At 42.1% G+C, this 18,609-nt stretch overlaps 1 protein-coding gene across 4 annotated transcripts in view; it reads right to left on the bottom strand.

Annotated features, from left to right (window-relative positions):
• The window catches only part of LOC311230919 (homeodomain-interacting protein kinase 1-like), a 39,475-nt gene that overhangs the window by 13,826 nt on the left and 7,040 nt on the right, over positions 1-18,609 (bottom strand). Inside the window, exons 3-13 of one of the 4 annotated variants that reach the window (XM_084317364.1) lie at positions 14,299-14,490; positions 13,551-13,732; positions 11,939-12,062; positions 11,652-11,771; positions 8,639-8,725; positions 8,300-8,484; positions 8,015-8,168; positions 7,093-7,279; positions 6,785-6,903; positions 3,747-3,881; positions 2,403-2,560 (exon numbers count right to left, since the gene is read on the bottom strand). In XM_084317364.1, the coding sequence (XP_084173490.1) occupies positions 2,403-2,560; positions 3,747-3,881; positions 6,785-6,903; positions 7,093-7,279; positions 8,015-8,168; positions 8,300-8,484; positions 8,639-8,725; positions 11,652-11,771; positions 11,939-12,062; positions 13,551-13,732; positions 14,299-14,490 (1,643 nt within the window). Of the gene's footprint in view, positions 1-2,402; positions 2,564-3,746; positions 3,882-6,784; positions 6,904-7,092; positions 7,280-8,014; positions 8,169-8,299; positions 8,485-8,638; positions 8,726-11,651; positions 11,772-11,938; positions 12,063-13,550; positions 13,733-14,298; positions 14,491-18,609 lie in introns of all 4 variants that reach the window. The other 3 variants (XM_084317363.1, XM_084317366.1, XM_084317365.1) reach the window with 3 other exon arrangements.

Below are 18,609 nucleotides of genomic sequence, written 5' to 3' on the forward strand. Positions count from 1 at the left end.
TGCAGGAGCTCCCATTCCAGATGCGAACAAAGAAGAATTGGTTAGAATGAAAGGTGCTTCCAAGCGCACGTGAAGTAGGCAACACGGTGGGGAAACTGGTGAAATCGTTTTTCAAACGAGTTGGACCTTCACAGGCCAAAGTCAGAAAAGTCAACAGGCTGGTGATTATCAAAGGACATTACAATACTGCCCAAGAAAGACCCTGGGAATAACGTTATGAATAGAACGAGACTGATGGCTCAATGGATGTTTTGTGGGCTGTTTCGGACAAATTTAACAAAATGTTAACCTCTTAAGCCCGATGGGTCCGGTACCAGAACCAGAATGACATTACGCCATATATCCAACTCTGCAGAATGTAGGAATTAAAGTTGTGGTTTCCCCCCCCCCCCCTCAAATGTAGCCAAGAGTAAAGACCCTAACCCTGTCAAAACAGAAGTCAATGTGTATATTTTCAGCACTACGTTTGTTTACCAATGATTTTAAGTGTTATTAGTGAAATATGAGTTTATAGAAATCTCAGGGCATCAAGGATTGACGCGAGGATTTGGCGCAACCTAACTTGAGTGTAGTATTTTGATTTTAAAGATTTATTTTTTGCATTTTTACAGCTTCATTTTTCATGGTCAGACATGACCGAGGAGAGGGTGAACGGGAGAAGAGGCGGGGAAGAAATGTGACAAATTATCCCCCGGGAGCGGGAGTCGAACCCGGGACGGCCGCGTAGGTGTGCGAAGCACTATGGTATGCGCCACGAGGGCACCCTGTAATCTTTTGATTTTGAGAGAAGAGACCCAGGGCTTTCGAATAAAAAAACTACACTTCCCAGCTCACGCCAGCCCGACAATCAGACTTCTTTTTCAGTAATTTTTTTCTGGATCATATCTCACTGGTGGAACAAACCTGAACTTGCCATACATTTGAACACAGTTAGTTTCTCTACCTTTTTGTGAACGTCTAGCAAAAAACTGCGTTGCAATCTGATGAGAAATGGTGGAGAAATTTACATTATAATAAAGTAACTGTACTTACAGTAGATTACATTGACTGTTTTGTTAGCGGCGCTTGGTGGTACTAAATCCAGATTGAACTCTGAGATTTGGCCCGATCCATAGATGTGCGACTTGGCCATAATAAGGTCATTTATAGGCCTGATATTCTATAATCATATTTCAAATAGCATGTGTCCGGATGGCAGAATTCAATACTGTATCTACAAAACCTTCGGTTTAATCATCTGCCCTTTATTCATTTGCTTCGATTCTTTGTACACGTGATCTCAAGAAGGTGCTGAATGAGCTCAGTGGCTCATGTCTGGTCAATTTTAGCATGGTGTTATTCACCATCAAAGATACAAAAAAAAGTTTTTTAAAGATAATAAAAATGTGATATTCTCCTTTGGTTAATTACAATTTACTCAAGCCTAGTAACAGACACAATATTTATGAGACTATTTCTGACAATATAGATTCCCTGAGATCCATAGATGTACCTAGATACCAAGAACATGCAAATGGACCTTGTAGAAGTGGAGCAATCTTCCATTTACTTATGTATTTTTAGGCACATTTTCTGAAAATATGGCTAGGGCTTAAGAGGTTGCATATCTTTGGAACAGTTTGTGTTAAATTGTGAAGGAGAGAAGATAATCTCCTGATTCAAAGTATATCTCTCCTTCACATAAAGGCTAGCTGGCAGTGTGCATAGAATAAGGCATAGATTATTGAAATTAGTTTTCTCCAAAGAATGCATCTACTTCTATATGTCCTATAGTTTCTCCATCTACTCCAGTGAGCTCCGCAAATTTGGCCATCAGACAGACACGTGCTGCTCACGCGTAACGAAGGCTGGAGAGCTATATGATAGAGGGGCCTTGTGTGTGTGTGTGGAGGAGGGAGGGTAAATTGCAAGGAGATATTGGTACAAATATGAAGGCAACATCTAAATGTATTTATTCTCTCTCCCCCTCTGTGTGTGAGAGAGTTCTTATAGTTGAAACTTATAAGTTCAGTCTAGTGTTTTTGATTTAACATTCCACGTGCCATATTATGAGTATTCAAAATTTGTTGTGGTTTTTTCTAAGGGAGGGGGTTCAGGGTTTGGTTAACGGATTAACCACTTTTTTTTTTTATATAAATAGAATATTTGAATATTGATGCCTTCAAATGCCCATCCATCCTGTCACTGTCAGAATACAAACATTGCCCATGTATTTCCACTCTGCTTCATGTAAAAACAAGAGCAGGGATTCTGGTCCACATGGACCCCTGGAAGCATTCACAGGATATTTTCACAGCTCAACATTGTGGCTCTAAATTAAATATTTAAAAAGAAAAAAGGGTAACACACAGTACAAGGTTTATACCAGTACTATGCAGTGGAATTAAACCATGGTGACCAACCTCCAGCCATGTCCCTGCTGGCTGGCAGCATTCGAGTGGATTGTTTCCATGGGCGACTCAGCGATCGTTGACTGGTGGGTGGAGCCATGGATGGCCATGCCTGGAACCTGCTGCCATGACGATGGAATAAGAATCTGCTGAGTGCCAGCGGGCCAGGCCTGCTGAGGGGGAACACAAAAACACAAAACACTCTTCAATTTAATATCCATGTGACGTCAAAAACCAACATCCACACACTTCAGTATGAGGAATAAATCTAAATCTGATCAGGACAAACCGTGCCATGCCAGGAAAATAAGCCAGGAGCAAAGACAAACTGTTGGCCAATCTCCTCTAGAAGCTAAAGCACGACGCTAGAACAGCCAGCAACCCTTTCCAAGCCATTCTCCCGAACACAACGTTGTCCTAAAACACCTCTACAACGACAAGAATATATCATGCATAACACTTGTGACAATGAAGCACTGGAGACCGTCGACCGAGATATAAGACAAGAACAAGCAGAACCGTGTAGCCTGTTAAGAGAAGGAATAACTCAGACATTATTTTAGTAACCATCTGCTCACAAGCTCTCTGGAAAAAGACATGCCACGTAATGTAGAACTGGGATGAAAAGAGATGTGAAGAGTCTATCTCTGTCGAGTGGAGGTTGTGCTTATATAGCTGCCATCTCCTTCACTGAAACTGAGGAGGAACGGGACACAAGCAACAAGAAGCCGCAAGCAAAAAGCACAGACCCAAGTCAGCAGCGCATGCTCTCCATGCCGTCAGATCTGCGGGGAAGAAAGGAAGAAGGAATAGAGAGCGATCAGAGGAATTAACCATATTCATATGGTGGCCATTTTGCCCTTATGTCATGCTCAGAATGGGATTTATTTGCACCCTGAAAAGGAATCCCATCCTGAGCATGATCTAAGAGCAAAATGGCTGAATAATATTGTCAATGGGATGCCCCCAAAACAGAGGTTCCAGAACAATGGAAGTGGGAATTTGGTAAAATTTGTTGCAATCTCATTTCAAAATCCTCTTTGTTTTAGACCAACGATAAGGCAAACCAGCCACAATCGTGAGGCTGAGAGACTGAGTAAGTCATTGTAAGTTCGATGTTGTTTTGAACATTAGCCCATGGCATCCCAGTCCTACAGTATTTAAAACATCTGAACATCCCTGCCACAGAGGGAGAGCCAGAGAAAGAGGTGGGAATGGGAAGCTGGGAAAAGCAGAGGCATAAACCAAAAATAGAGGAACAGTGACAAAGACGTTTGGCACAGAGGAGAAAATAGAACAGAAGCGGATGGGAGCGAGAGAGAGAGAGAATATCCAGGGATGTGATGGTAGGTTTACCAGCACGGTTGCTGTGTGCTCCAGGAGGGTGGGCCGACCCACTCCAGTACCCAGCCCCAGGGGCAGAGAGTACTGGGGGGCTATGCCTGCTGCGGGGGGATGCAGGGTGGCCACCATCAGGGGCGTGCAGGAGCCCTGGGGGGGGGGGGGTAGATAGGAGATAAGAGTGTAAGGGGTAGATAGGAGATGGAGAGATGAGGGCTATGGGGAAAGACAGGTTTAGGCCAGGAACAAATCTATCTCGCACTTTAAGGCTGTAGATGGAACACAGCAATGGTGAGGTGGGGAAAAGCAATGGCCCTGTGGAAACTTCAGATAAGCAGTGTACGATATGTACTGTTCATCTACAGTATTAACAGCTGCCATTCATACAAACACAAAGAACCAACTTTGGGGGAATATTTTAAAGGAATTTGTGATAAAACATATTGTTCAATTAATGAGTACATTTAATTTAAGTGATTACTAATTGAATTGCCCAGACTGGAACATTTAGGAACAATCGGTATCTGTAATGTGCATTTCATTTGATTCTTTCAACATTCCAACTGCCTCCTCTGAAGTTCCTTCCAAGATTAACTTTTTTTGGTGAAAAGAACCTCATAGACCGGCAGCATCACCAACTCTCCCTGTCACGCACACATTTAAGCCATGTTTGTACCACAGGAACTTTCCCCCGGAACTAAGGACTTCAGGAACTCCGTGTTTGCGCCACAGGGGATCGGATGTTCCGGAAGATTAGTTTAGCCCCCAAAAAGACCCTGCTCTGGGGGTAGCTCTTTTCCGAAGTCCAGGAACTTTTGGAGGTGGTGCTTTCGGCGCAGAACATTCTGAATGATCGAGTACTGGCAGTAGGGGTGGACGGTATGGTCTAAAATGTATATCACGGTATAATTTGAAGCATAGACGGTAACGGTATATATCACGGTATCAGTGTTTCCGTTAGAATATTTTTTTTTGCCTGATAGGCAGGCTATATAAATAATGACATCGTCAAGGCATGTAGATTTATAATATTTTAACTTAAAACTAGGCTACTTTTGCGTATACAGTCATTATATTCCAAATAAAACAAGTCCTGAGTCGAGACTCCGTGCTGCTCCCAAGTCCCAACGAATCCCAATAGTATGCAACTGCAGAGCCGCAGAGTAGGGGCGCTTTCAGGTCCGGTCACAGGCCCGGCTCAACAGCGCCCCGCACCCAACGGCTGAATTGGAGTACTGCACTGTGCCGTTACAGATGGGTGGGTTATGGTGGATTCTGCGGCTCTGCAGCTGCATATGCTTCTCGCAAAATCCAGCATCCAGCTCGCGCTGCCCAGCCGTCAGAACACTACACAATCACATATAATAATGTTCACAGCAAACTGTAGTTGATCACCAGGTATGTTTTATTAACGTAGAATAATTCATATAAGAAAAACGATAGGGAAATCTCTTACCCTTCTCCACTGGTTAAAAATGCCAGGAACTGAAATTGAAACTTGCTGTGCGCCGCGGTGATATGTGTTTATTATGAAATGACAATTGCGTGTTCACACGCCCACTGCGCGAAGCCTCCTAAATAACTTTCCAGTTTGCACATATCTATTATCTATGACTAATTCTATCTATTTTTAGGGGCAAATGCGAGTGAAATAGTCGCGCTGTGGTTACATGACGTCATTGCTATTTTAGAGCTGCTCTACCGGTTACAAGGTAGTCAAAATCCATACCGTAGAGCAAATTCATACAGTTTTTTATACCGTATACCGTTTATACCGTCCACCCCTAACTGGCAGCATTTAATTTCAACTGACATTTCCAAAAAATATGGAGCACAAATGTCAAAAGCGTAATGCTATTATCATGCAATTTCTTTTTCAGAAAATCTCTTAGTTAGACCAATATTATGGCGAAAGAGTATGCAGGGAACATTTGTCTGTTAATTTAACCGTGATCACAAAGATCTGATTAGAGAAAAGTATCCTTCTGTGTTCTAATAAGACAGTGAAATGTCTAGAGACCTTTTTCACACGTCACCAGACTAATTTGCCTAATCTTTGTGTGTAACTTTTCACCACGGTGCAAACGTATCGAAGAAAAGGCCGAAGGAACATGGCTTTAGTCAGTCATTCACTCACTCACCGTTAGCCACCCTGCCCCTAGTGGCAGCTCACAGGTATGGTACTTTGCATCTGTGAGTGCCCTTGCAATACCCTGCTTCAAACTCGCAGATACACATTTCCTCAACGGCAGCATTGCTGCTATTTTTCAGTACTTTCATCTGGATTTTAAAGATAGAATCTGTAATACTGTCGGACTGCAACTTTGTTTACATTATTTGTCTTGGTCTGATGTGTGGGTAGGAGTTTAATAACTTATTATCCTGTGAATTTCTCCAAACCTCTCTTGGCAGAACGTGAGGTGTTAGCAACCCCTCCCTTATCCCCACTCAACTCCAACCCACATATCACACCAAAGAAATGTTTTTATCAATGTGCAATAATATAATATAATAACAACAACCGGGGCTCTTTTGCCTTGAGGTCATCGTTAAGACGACATTACAGACAGCATTAAATATAAATATGTGGTTAACTCTTTATATGGGCCGTCTTGAAAACATCTGCCTAGCCCTGTTCTCTTTTATCTGATCATTGATTGGGTGACACTGACACACGCACTGACACACAAATTGTATTCTACTGCCATTATTTATCAGTTATACTTACTATGTACCACTGCTGCTAAAAAAAAGATTTCTTATAAAAAGTTCTCTTTTACCTCCTATATTTATTTCAATCATACATAAAAAAAAAATGTAGCCACCGTTTATACTGTATACATAGTCCTGTATAGTGTATGTACATCGTGTCCCATATGTTACTTATGTTTATAGTGTCCTATATGTTACTTTGTTTATATTAGATCTTTTTTTATATACACCGTGGAAAGGGGGAAACGTAATTTAATTTCTCTGTATGTCTTGCACATTATGAGAAGAGACAATAAAGCCGATTTTGACTTTGAAAAAAGACACAGGTGAAACACGCATACCTGTGTGAGCATGCTTGGCTGTATCTGTAAGGACTGAGTGGACTGGTGCTGAGGTACTATGGGCGCTGAGCCCTCCATCCTAACTGGGAAACTGGAGCTCTTACTGGATGACTGGAGTCCTGTAGACCAAAACACACAAATCAGTACCACACATACAAATCATTTCAAAGGTACCTTGATGGATTAAAAAAAATAAACATTGTTGATTCAGAAAACGTAAAGGATGACTGAAGCCAATTATTCTCGAGTCAACATGCTACTTCATCTGAATAACTAACACAAAGGTCAAGACAATGTTTTCCTCTAACCTTGGATGGTAGAAGGAGGGCAGACGATGAGAGTCTGCTGGAAGGGTTCCACCTGGCTACACAGCCCAGCGGGGCGCGTCTGGATGGGGACACTCTGCTGGGTCAGGCCGGGGATATTGATGGTGGCCTGCTGGTACAGAGCTGGCTGGTAATTGAGTAGAGGCACAGTTCCTCCTGCCGATGCCACCTGTTGGAAGAAGCCACTGCCGATTAAAAAAAAGGGAAAGTCCACCCTAAAAACAGAATGTACATTGTGCTGTTCCAATGCAACAGATTATTTTAAATGCCAAAGAAATGTATTGGCTTAAATGAAGGATGCTTCTGGTGCAATCAAGTGACACTTTTTGGATTTGCTCCATTAACAATTAATTTGTGACAGACTTTGTGGGCTCATATAATTTCAGTTTGAGCGATTACAATAATTTATTTAAATATGGGGATTAGAGCTCTGGGTCGGGAAACGCACCCATATTCCAGTAAAATCACCATGGGTACTGTAATAGCATCTGCGGGTTGTGCCACCATTTAAGCCAAGGTTTATTTCTTTATAACATCATCCCAAGAGTTTCGTCTCTGGTATTCAGCCTAAAGAGACAACTGAGCTGTATAGTATAACAGAAATAACGTGAATTCATTATAGGGTGGAACTCCTGGGTGATTATGAAACCTAACCATATGAGAGATTAGCTATTACTAAATAAAACCCTGCTTTGTAAGCAGCCTTTTCATATGGATGTCTTTGACAATTTTGATGCACTGATGTATTTTCCATAGCCTTGTCCCAATTGCTTTTGGACTCTGCCGTTGTATTATTATCATTACTAGGGATATGGATTTAAAATCATACATGACTCCTGTGGAGGGTTCTCCTTTCTTAATGCTATGTGTATGTTGACTGTAGGATTATAGGAACGGAGTTTGCCTGGTTATGCTGGTTGAGCTGGCTACTGAACGTGACAGTCAGGTTCCCGGCTGCAGCGCTGGGAACAGCGTTGGTGGAGAAGAGAGGTTTGCTGCTGTCGTAGGATGAGCTCCTGCGTTTGCAGATCTCCATATTTTGGAAGCACGACTTCACACTGGGGCAGGACAAAATAGCAGTATTAGTCATTCTATCTTTGACATATGTACAAACACGGACACAAATAGACAGCCTGTGCTTCAGTGCAAGCCGGTATTTATTGTTCATAATTCCAGCCTACACACTTACTGGGAGCTATGGGGGAAATCGATGAGGTGGCTCATCGTGACAAAAGGGTGTCCCAGAGTCTTAGTGGGAGTGATCCTCTTGTCGGCGTCCAATCGCAGCATCCTCTTCAAGAGGTCGATAAACTCACGCCTATCAGCTTTCTCCGCCAGCATGTCGGTGCCCTCCAGGTGAGAAGACAGGTTGACCTGGATACAAAAAAAACAAGAATGATCAAACAATCATGGGTCACGTAAATGTCCTAGTTTGCCAGAATAATAACATGTTATCTTAAAACACAGCAATGTCACCCCAAATTCCCAGTTCATTCAGCCCTTCAGCAGCTATGGACCAATGACCTACCTGCATCATATCATCCAGACAGTTGAAGATATATTTCCTGGCCTCTTTGGACTTGATTCCCATCTCCACCTCATGCTCTGATGTAGTCTAGAAGACAACAGAGACATGGCATGTACCAAAGCCATTGTTCCAAAAATTAGATCCAATACACTCCGCTCACAATTCCTCTTGCCATTAGTGTGGACATTTGGATTAAACCAAGTTCTATGCACTGATGAATAGTCTTTCCCAGCAAAACACAAGTTACTTAATGCTACACAGTAGGGGTGGACGGTATACGGTATAAACGGTATGAATTTGCTCTACGGTATGGATTTTGACTATACCGTGTAACCGGTAGTGCAGCTCTAAAATAGCAATGACGTCATGTAACCACAGCGCGACTATTTCACTCGCATTTGCCCCTAAAAATAGATAGAATTAGTCATAGATAATAGATATGTGCGAACTGGAAAAAGTTATTTAGGAGGCTTCGCGCAGTGGGCGTGCCAGCCCCTACCGCACGCATGTAAACACGGGTCTAGTAGTCTAGTGGGACGGGAGGACGGTGGCGTCTCCCTGAGCTAACGTTAGCTTAGCTACCGTTACAAAATGACCCAGTCAACTATTCACTTTTAGTTTAATACATGATGAGGCATTGTCTAACCGAACGGTATCTAGTCGGCCAGCTACCGATAGCTCCTGACATCAACAAACGCTCCACAAAGTCTAGTAGAGAGAGACGTGTGTGCTACCTGTTAGCTCACGTTAACGCAAGTTAGTTCACCGTTCAAAACGAAATGTCCCATTTAACTAAATAATTCACTGAGGCGTTGTATTAACGTTATATATACGGCTAGCAGTAGCTACAGATAGCTCGTGATATCAATGTCTTATAACACTGATTCGATGCGTATTCGAGCTGAGGGCTTGCTAACGTTATACCAATACAATAGGGTCCAGGTGCAGCGCCGGAGAATCCTGGCCGTAGCTCTGCTCGAGGCTACTCGAGTATAGGTCCAGGTGCAGCTCCGGGGAATCCTGGCCGTAGCTGGAGGCTACTAGAGTACACACAGACAGTGGAGCTTGTTGCGTGGTGGCGATGTCTCGCAGATAATACAAGTACAAGTCTAATTATATAATATATATATTTTATAAAAAAAATAAAAAATTATATAAAATAATAAAAAAAAATGTATCAAAAACGATGATACCGTGATATATACCGTTACCGTCTATGCTTCAAATTATACCGTGATATACATTTTAGACCATACCGTCCACCCCTACTACACAGGTCGCGCTACGCACGTTTAGCTTGCCAACGCTGGATAGCAAAAGCCATCTGCCAACAAAGATGTTGTTTTAGACCTGAAACGCCTGGTAATAATGCATTATATACACACAAATGTGTTTCCCGGATTCAATGGGTTAAACAAATGGATTCACAAAATGTATTACCATTCAAACGTTATTGAAGACTCCTGTGACCAGTAATTAACCCTTTTCTCGCCAAGAACGTGTTACCACGTCATTGCTCGCCATGCGTAATCTGCCAATGACGCCGTAAGGCGTCTTTGAGATCAATATTTCAAAAATCTGTGATGGCAATCATATTTCAGCCACGGAGTCTTGAGATTTCCTGTTGATCTCCTCTCAACTCTCCAACAGTTCAAGAGCGCCATCTGGTGGCCGATCGGCGGATCGCCCAAACAGGAAATGAGCGGCAGGAAGTGGTGCTCATCCATCTTCGGTCCGGCCACTCGCTATCGCTCGCGGGACTTGAGCTCGACACACTGGATAGCAATCCGTTGCCAATAACTCGATAAACAACATGATTTGGACGTATATATTATTATACAACCTGGAAATGGATCGCATATATCAACATCCCATAATCGCGCACTTTCTGCTCCACGCTGACCACCCAACAGTCAGAGGAAGCTGCGGTAAGTTTCAGCGTGTTTGCTTATTATGATCCATATAAACTGCTGTGATCCATGTATCGCCCATACTACATAAATGATTTAACGTCGGCCACAGACTTATAACCCCCCCCCCCCCCCCCCCCCCCCGGTCACCAGCAGATGATGAGGCAAGACGTTTAGGACCTTGTGCAATTGAAAGTTTTATTATGACGTCAATCGGTATCAAACTACATTTGATGATCTAATATAAATTTAGGGCTATAAATCACGTTCTGCAGAATGCTGCAGAAAACGATAAAAACATATTTATACTTTAGACCGTATTTTAGTATGAATATGTGAATGAAAAAGTAGAACGTTGCTACATCCTAAACGATAGATACTTGACGTTGAATGGGCCATAGTAATGTCAATTTAGCAATACAATTTAAAAAGTTATAGCCCTGCAAAGAAGGGGAACATCTCCATAGACTTACAGTGGTGGCAGAGAGGGGTATAAGATCAGAATAATCCCTGGCAGATAAAGGGTTAAATACTGTGTCTAACTTTCCCTAACCATTTTGTGACCGCAGCATTTGCTACGCAATGTGCGCAAATGTGCTACGTTATGTGCGCTAGCTATGTACCTAAAGTCAAGACTCGAGAGTGCAAGCATTTCGTTTCCAAAAATTCCATCTAAAAAACGTTCAAGTCAGTGAGTAAGACTGTGCTAACTTTAATTTGGGACAAGAGATAACATATGCTAGCTATTTATTGTGGCTTGTTTTAGGTAGTGTGCGGTTTAAGCCAAAACAACCATGCTCGGTGAACAATCTAGCTGTAAATTTAGCAGTTTGAGCATGATCAGTTGCAGGCTGGCTGCTATTGCAGATCTCATTCTCTTGATTTGAAATCAAGACAGTGGGCTAAAGTGCATGCTAGCTTGTAGCCAAGAGACATTGTGCTGCACCGTGGTGTGGGTCAAACTGTACACGAAACAGACAAGATTTTGAATCACAACACTGTATATTAACTTCCACCATTTTGTTTCACACTTAATAAACACATATACTGCCAACCTAACGAGAGGATGTTGAGAATAGGGTTAAGTGTGATGTTATGCTTACCTTAAGCCTCCATAGCGGGTAGCTGGAGTCAGGACCTCTGTTGAAGAAGCGGCTGGTTTTGGTGCCGGCACTTAGCAGGTACTCTGCTGGGAGGCCCTGGGTCTGGGAGATGTAGCGAATCTGGACACAGCATAACACTTTAGTTAAGCTCGACAGCATGAGACAAGACAGCAAGTCTTGAACAATCACATGGGCAAGGAGGACCAAAAGTTTAGGATTTCTTATTTTTCTGTGCAGAGATGTGGAAGGAAGCCATGGAAACTTTGGCACGGTTGTATGGTACCAACCTGGTCATATTCAGAGGCTCCAGGGTAGAGAGGCCAACCCAGGAACAGCTCTGCAATCACACATCCCAGGGACCACATATCGATGGCTTCACAGAACGGCAGGCCCAAGATGATCTCTGGAGCTCTGAGGGAACAAACAGTACAGTTAAGCAATAAGTAGTGAAGGATTGGCATCAAGACCCTTCTGATCATGTGGTTTAGCCATGGACATTGGCCAGTGTACAAAATCCCCCACTGCACTTAAACAGTCACTGTTACCTAGTAATACAGCAGAATTCTCCTTCCAGCTTTGCCTGGTTTCAAGGTATAGGTAGTTTCAACTTAACCACAACAAGACACAAACCTTCCATTATCAAACCGACAACAGCCCATTTTCGGTTGGCTGTCGCAATCTAGAGGAGCAGATTTCCAGCAAGCTATCAAAATGCGGAAGAGGCATCTTATCTGAACTAGGGATGGGCATTTTAAGACAAATCCAGATCGATACTCGTAAAGGGGGGGGGGAATAAATATAATTTTTTTTTTTAATGTGTACTTAATTTCACGTTCATTCACGTATATGTTTAAGGAAACCAACAAACATTTATAATTTTACACATACATGTGAAACCAATATGGAAAAAAAATTATAAATAAGTTTGTATTTTTTTTTCATAAAAATTTATAATTTAAGATGGATTTTTCTCATAGCTACAAGTAATCGATTAGATTACTCACGCCCATCCCTAATCTGAACCGATTTAAAAAGGATGTTTTGGCCAATATTAAATGGAAATTCCAAATGGAGAAAAAGAGCAATATCTAGCCAAATTCTAACAACTGTTCATCTTGGCTATGTTTGATATGGTGTTGCAAACATATTTCCAGTGAATGTTGCTACTGGCCACTCAAAGTTGGTGATGATGTCACACAATGATTTTCGATAACCAAGAGCCCAGGGTGAGTAGCAGAAACAAAATCTGACAGACCGTCTCTCTCATCAGGGGAAGGAGGTGCCATACTTGTGCAGTCATAGAAATCTTGGCAAATATATTGGAAATAGTATGAAAAGCAAACATTTTCACAGATGCTCCCAAAAAGGTATGGGCTCTTTAAAAAAGATCAAGACGTTAAGATGAAAACAAACAGAAAGTCAATTGTTGTCATAGGGCCTAACAAAATAAATTGTTGGTTCCTGTTGGTTGTCAGTTAAGGCCATGGGTAGGTAGGGAATTTATTTTATTTTATTTTTTCCCACAGCGACTATGGATAGGGAATTTCTTTATTTAATTAAAATGTTCACAAAAACATGGATGCATGTACTCTGCCAGCATGTTTAATATCCATAATACTAAAGGTTTGACTAAGATTTTTATGAAACTTTATTGAAAAATTAAATAAATTAACCCCCCCCCCCCTCATAAAATAAATTGGGTCGCAACTAAATCGGCAGGGTCGGTCGGCAAACGGAACCAAACCATTTATTTTGATAAGCCTAGCTGTTGTGCACCAACACAAAACATTCCAGTAAAACCTTTCATACCCTAACAGTATCAGTTGCATGTTAGACATTGTATGCGAGTTCCAAGAAACAGAGCTGCTAAATGCAGCTGCAGTCCCGCTGGCCACAAACCTGTAGTAGCGAGACTGCAGGTAAGTTGAGCAGACGGCCTTGGAGACATGGCTGGCTGAGCCGAAGTCTATCACCTTCACCCGGTAGGGCTGTCTGAGCGGGTCCACCAACATGATGTTCTCCGGCTTCAAGTCTGCATGGATCAGACCCAGGCTCTTCAGCTTCATGAGAGCCGTGGCCACCTAGAAATACCAAGACACTAATGTTACCAACTGCAATGCTAAAACCTAGTGATGCACGATATATCGGCCGGCGATATTATATCGGCCGGCGATATAATATCGGCCGATATGGCCGTTTTTTTACACATCGGTATCGGTCCGATATCAAGATAGGGCCGATATGGGCAGATAGTAATTATTATTTTTATTTATTTTTTTAATCTTTACATGTTTTGGCCTTAAATAGTTTAAAATATCAGTCATTTCTGAAAATAAGTTACAAAAGTTAAAAAATTCATTATGCGTTTTGGAAAATAGCTCTTTATTTGATTATCATAAAAAAGTGTTTTCTATACAGAGATATCGACATCGGTAAATATCGGTATCGGGCACAATTTTCACATCGGTGCATCACTACTAAAACCACACTCAAAACTCTGGTCAAATTACAAACAAGACAAAATTCTCAGAGAATAAATAAAAGAATGACACCTGATTAAGGTTAATGCGTATTTAAAATAACCTGTAGTCTTAATGTTTCAATATCCATCCTAACATAAGGACAAACAACGATAACATTTGACAACCTGCTGCAGGATGGGTCTGATGTGCCTAAGAGGCAGAGGGCTGAACTTGCTGTGCTTGAGGAAGTCATACAGGTTCTGCTCCAGCATCTCAAACACCAAGCAGGTGTGGCCCTTGTGTTGAAAGCACTCGTAGGAACGCACAAAGTTGTATTCATCCGCATTCTCCGCACTCAGACGGTTCAAGATTCCCACCTGTGGAGGTGAAGAGTTTGAACTGTGCATTAGCTGCTTGTATTGTCAGATTAGGGATGTCACGACCATCAGAATTGACATGATAGTCAATGTCAACAACACTGAATTTCTACAATTCTCCATACCCATTTTGATACCATGAACAAAAAATCTGTCCGATATACTATGGAGTGAAAAACATTTGAGTAAAAAGAAAGTCAAGAAAATACAATATGTGTCTGTATCCCCTTCCTACTTGCCATTTCCCCACGTGGAATGCATCCGATTGGATAAACACACTCAACTGCTAGTGGGCACTGGGCAGTCCAACTTTTCTACCTAAACATTTCCTAAAATATGTTTGACAACATTTTAGTGGTAAGTTTGATATGATATTGCTAGATCTAGGAGTGATATTTGATCTACAATGCCCAATTTTACATTTTGGACTGAACAATGTCAGGTTTCATAGATAAACACCACATTGTTTTGGTGGTGCTCTAGTGACATCTAGTGGCTGAAACTACTTAGTATGCCTTTAAAATCTGAGTTAAAGGGGACCTGCATTGCTATTCCTAGCACTATTTGGGCAACTTTACACAATTCCTGTGCGTCTATTGAAGACCTCTGTACGTTTTTTTTTTTTTTTTAAATGCATTGTTTTATATTTCTTATCAAGTACCGGTACTCAAAAGCCTCATTTCACAGAATCAGTATTTCAGGCTGTGATGGCCTGGCTCTCCGCCCATAAGCACTTTGAGTGACAGTCATCCACAGTCTGCAACTGGTAGACAGAGAGATAGAGAGAGACAGGCACGGAGGAGCACTGTGTAAACAAGCACACGCAGGCTCTCGGAGCGATCTCTCCTCTCTCTCTCTCTCCCTCCCTCTCCCAGCGGCGTGTAGCTGTTCCGCAACAGTAAGTGACTTCCGGGGTAGGCCTGATTGGCCCCGACAGGCACGTGACGCGCAACTTTCTCTGCCGCGCGGCACGCTCCGCGGAGCTTACGGAATTACGTAACCGTTCAAATACGTCATGACTCTCATTCGGCGCTATAGCTCACCTGGCAGAGCAGCGGTCCTGCGATCCTGCGGTCCGTTGTTGGTGAGTTCGAATCCCATCAAATCTTTTTTTTTTAACGTGATTTTTTTTTTAACGTGTATTCTTTCGCCGGTTAAGGTTAGGCATGGTTAAGGTTAAGGTTAAGGTTAGGCATTGTTTCGGAGTTGGTTAAGGTTAGAACGGTTAAGTTTAGGCGCTGTTAAGGAGCTGGTTAAGGTTAGAGTTTGTCTTAGAGAATGGCAATATTCTTTCTATGGTTAAGGTTAGGCATGGTTAAGGTTAAGGTTAAGGTTAGGCATTGTTTCGGAGTTGGTTATGGTTAGAACGGTTAAGTTTAGGCGCTGTTAAGGAGCTGGTTAAGGTTAGAGTTTGTGTTAGAGAATGGCAATAGACAGCCTATTTCCGCGCGACAGCTCTCAGCAGCCTCGTTGCGCGTCCTGAGTTTGCCGCGTCACGTGCCTGTCGGGGCCAATCAGGCCTACCCCGGAAGTCACTTACTGTTGCGGAACAGGTACACGCCTCCCAGCGACTGGCAGACAGAGAGAGATGGAGAGAGACTGAGGCACTGAGCACTGTGTAAACAAGCACAGGCAGACGCGGGCTCTCTCCTCTCTCCCTCTCTCTCTCTCTCTCTCTCCCTCGCAGAGTGCAGTCAAGGTGTCGGATTACACCATCTGCCTCGCTGTTGGAGGAAATTATTTCCACTCGCTCTGCTATCACTGTGTGGGCTGCCTAGGTTGTGGGCGGGCATTGGCTCCAACCACAGAGCCAATCGGATCACTATCCGCTTCCCCAGCGCCACGTGACATCACCATGCGCGTCAAATCAGAACGACCTGATTAAAATGGACCAGGAAATGAATGACGGCAATCCGCCAATATGGTATTTAGAGACACAAACACATTGATACTAACTCCTATTACTATAATACAATGCTAGAGACTCAAAAAAGATATTTATAATGCATGTCACCTTTAAATAGATTAAACATTACATCATATTCTACCAAGCTTTCTATTCTAAAGCTTCTATCTAGACCAGGGTTTCCGTTAGAAAATTGTTGCCGGCCTCAGTGTCCGGTAGATTTCAATCTACCGGTCAAATGAGAGAAATTCCGGTCAGAGTTTATTGAGCTTAAAAACAATTGATAGGCAAAAGAATGACAACAAAACAAAAGAATGACATCATCAAGGCATGTAGATTTATAATATGTTTACTTAAAACTAGGCTACTTTTGCGTATAAAGCCATTATATTCCAAATAAAATAAGTCCCGAGAATCGTGCTGCTGCCGACTTTAAATCAAATAGGTGTCTGTGGGCAGTCGCCCGACAATAATAAACAGCAGTCTGTTATAATCACATTTTTATGAGCTAACGAATTCCGTTATATTGGACATTTGTATTAATTATATCAAGCGAAGAACTGAGAAATTTGGCAGAGAGACAGCAACATTATCGTGGGTTTGCGTGACGACTCTCTCTCTCTCCACCTCCCAACGACTTATTTGCGAGAGTATGTCGATGCAGAGCAGCAGATTCAGCTGTTATTGCTCTTTTCTGGCTCTATCTGGGGACCGCACAGCAGCGCCCTCCACCCAACATTGAATTGCCAATGGCTGAATTGGAGTACTGCAATGGCCGCTGCTGCTCCGGCTCTGCAGCTACACATGCACTCGCGAAACCCAGCACTAAGCTCTCGCTGACAACATTATTATACCTGCTTGGTGAAGCAACGATGAAACAAATGTAATGGTTGTTTCGTTCATCGCATAGGCTATTTAATTTTAGCCTATTTTAATACAATTCAAATAATCAAATTGTGCTTAGAGTCGACTCAGGGAATTATTTTCACCGGACATTAAGACCGGAGAGATTAAATATGTCGGACTTCAACAGATTTTGCCGGTCAAATACCGGTAAGTACCGGCTAACGGAAACGCTGATCTAGACTAAATAATTATGGCAGACACATGTCTTCCAGGCAGCCGTTTGAAACAGCAACGCATGTCATTTTTATTCTGTCTAAATGCATGAAGAAGTCTTTCAGACACAACTTTGTCAGGATGAATGCATGTCCTCCCGGTGTCCTTGTTTGACCTACAGGACACCCGACTACTTTTGCAAACTTGTAGCATTAATTATTTCTTTGCACATAGACTAGGCTCTAAGATTATGGTTTATTCAGCTAATGATTCCACGTTGTCCGGTTCTTCCTGTTGTGCTGCTGAACTTGTCACTTGTAAGGCTGGCACAAAATATTCCGACATCTGGGTAATCAGGGCACGAAATTAGAGCCTGCCACCCGCGGGCAGATTTTAGGTTTGGTGAGTGAGACTGAGAGGTCTGTCCGCCATGTGGCGGGTAATCAAATAGCCGAAAGAGCCTTTTTAACCATTTTCGGCCGATAATTTTCGGTGGCCGAATTTTCGGTGCATCTCTACAAAAAAACAAAATTTTTACATGTTGAACTAGAAATAGTGTCCGTCAAATGAGCCATACGATTGTCTCAATAGCTATAATATAGAATATACAATAGCTCCGCAAAGATCGTGAAAATGGTCAAGAAGAGCTGGCGCCAGCCAGTGCAGATGGGGAAAGCTGGTGGTCATCAAAGAGTTAAGTGTGCTATAAGTAGGGATGGGTATCGTTAGGATTTTATCGATATTACTACTCTTATCGATACTGCTTAACGGTTCGGTACTTTATCGATACTCTTATCGGTTCTTTTAGATTATTATTTAAATATATTTAAATTTAAAAAAAAATATATAAATTATTATTTGAACGGCTTAAGGCTATATCTGTACTTGATATGTTTGTTGTGTTGCATATTTGAAATAAACTTCAATCAAATCAAACCCCCCCCTTAAAAAACTAAAACCTGTGTTTAACCTGGCCATCTATAAAACATCATGCTAAAACTGTGAAACAAATGTCCTACTCCCCTAAAGAAAGAAATACATAGCAAACATGACTCAGTTATGCAATAGTGCTGCTGCTTTTTATTTTGATAAAATCTTTTAGTTAATAAGGCTACAAAATGACTACAACGATTTCACGACGTTTTCCTGTCCAC

The sequence above is a fragment of the Notolepis coatsorum genome (assembly GCF_963971535.1).
Source record: "Notolepis coatsorum genome assembly, chromosome: 6".
Classification (NCBI taxonomy): domain Eukaryota; kingdom Metazoa; phylum Chordata; class Actinopteri; order Aulopiformes; family Paralepididae; genus Notolepis; species Notolepis coatsorum.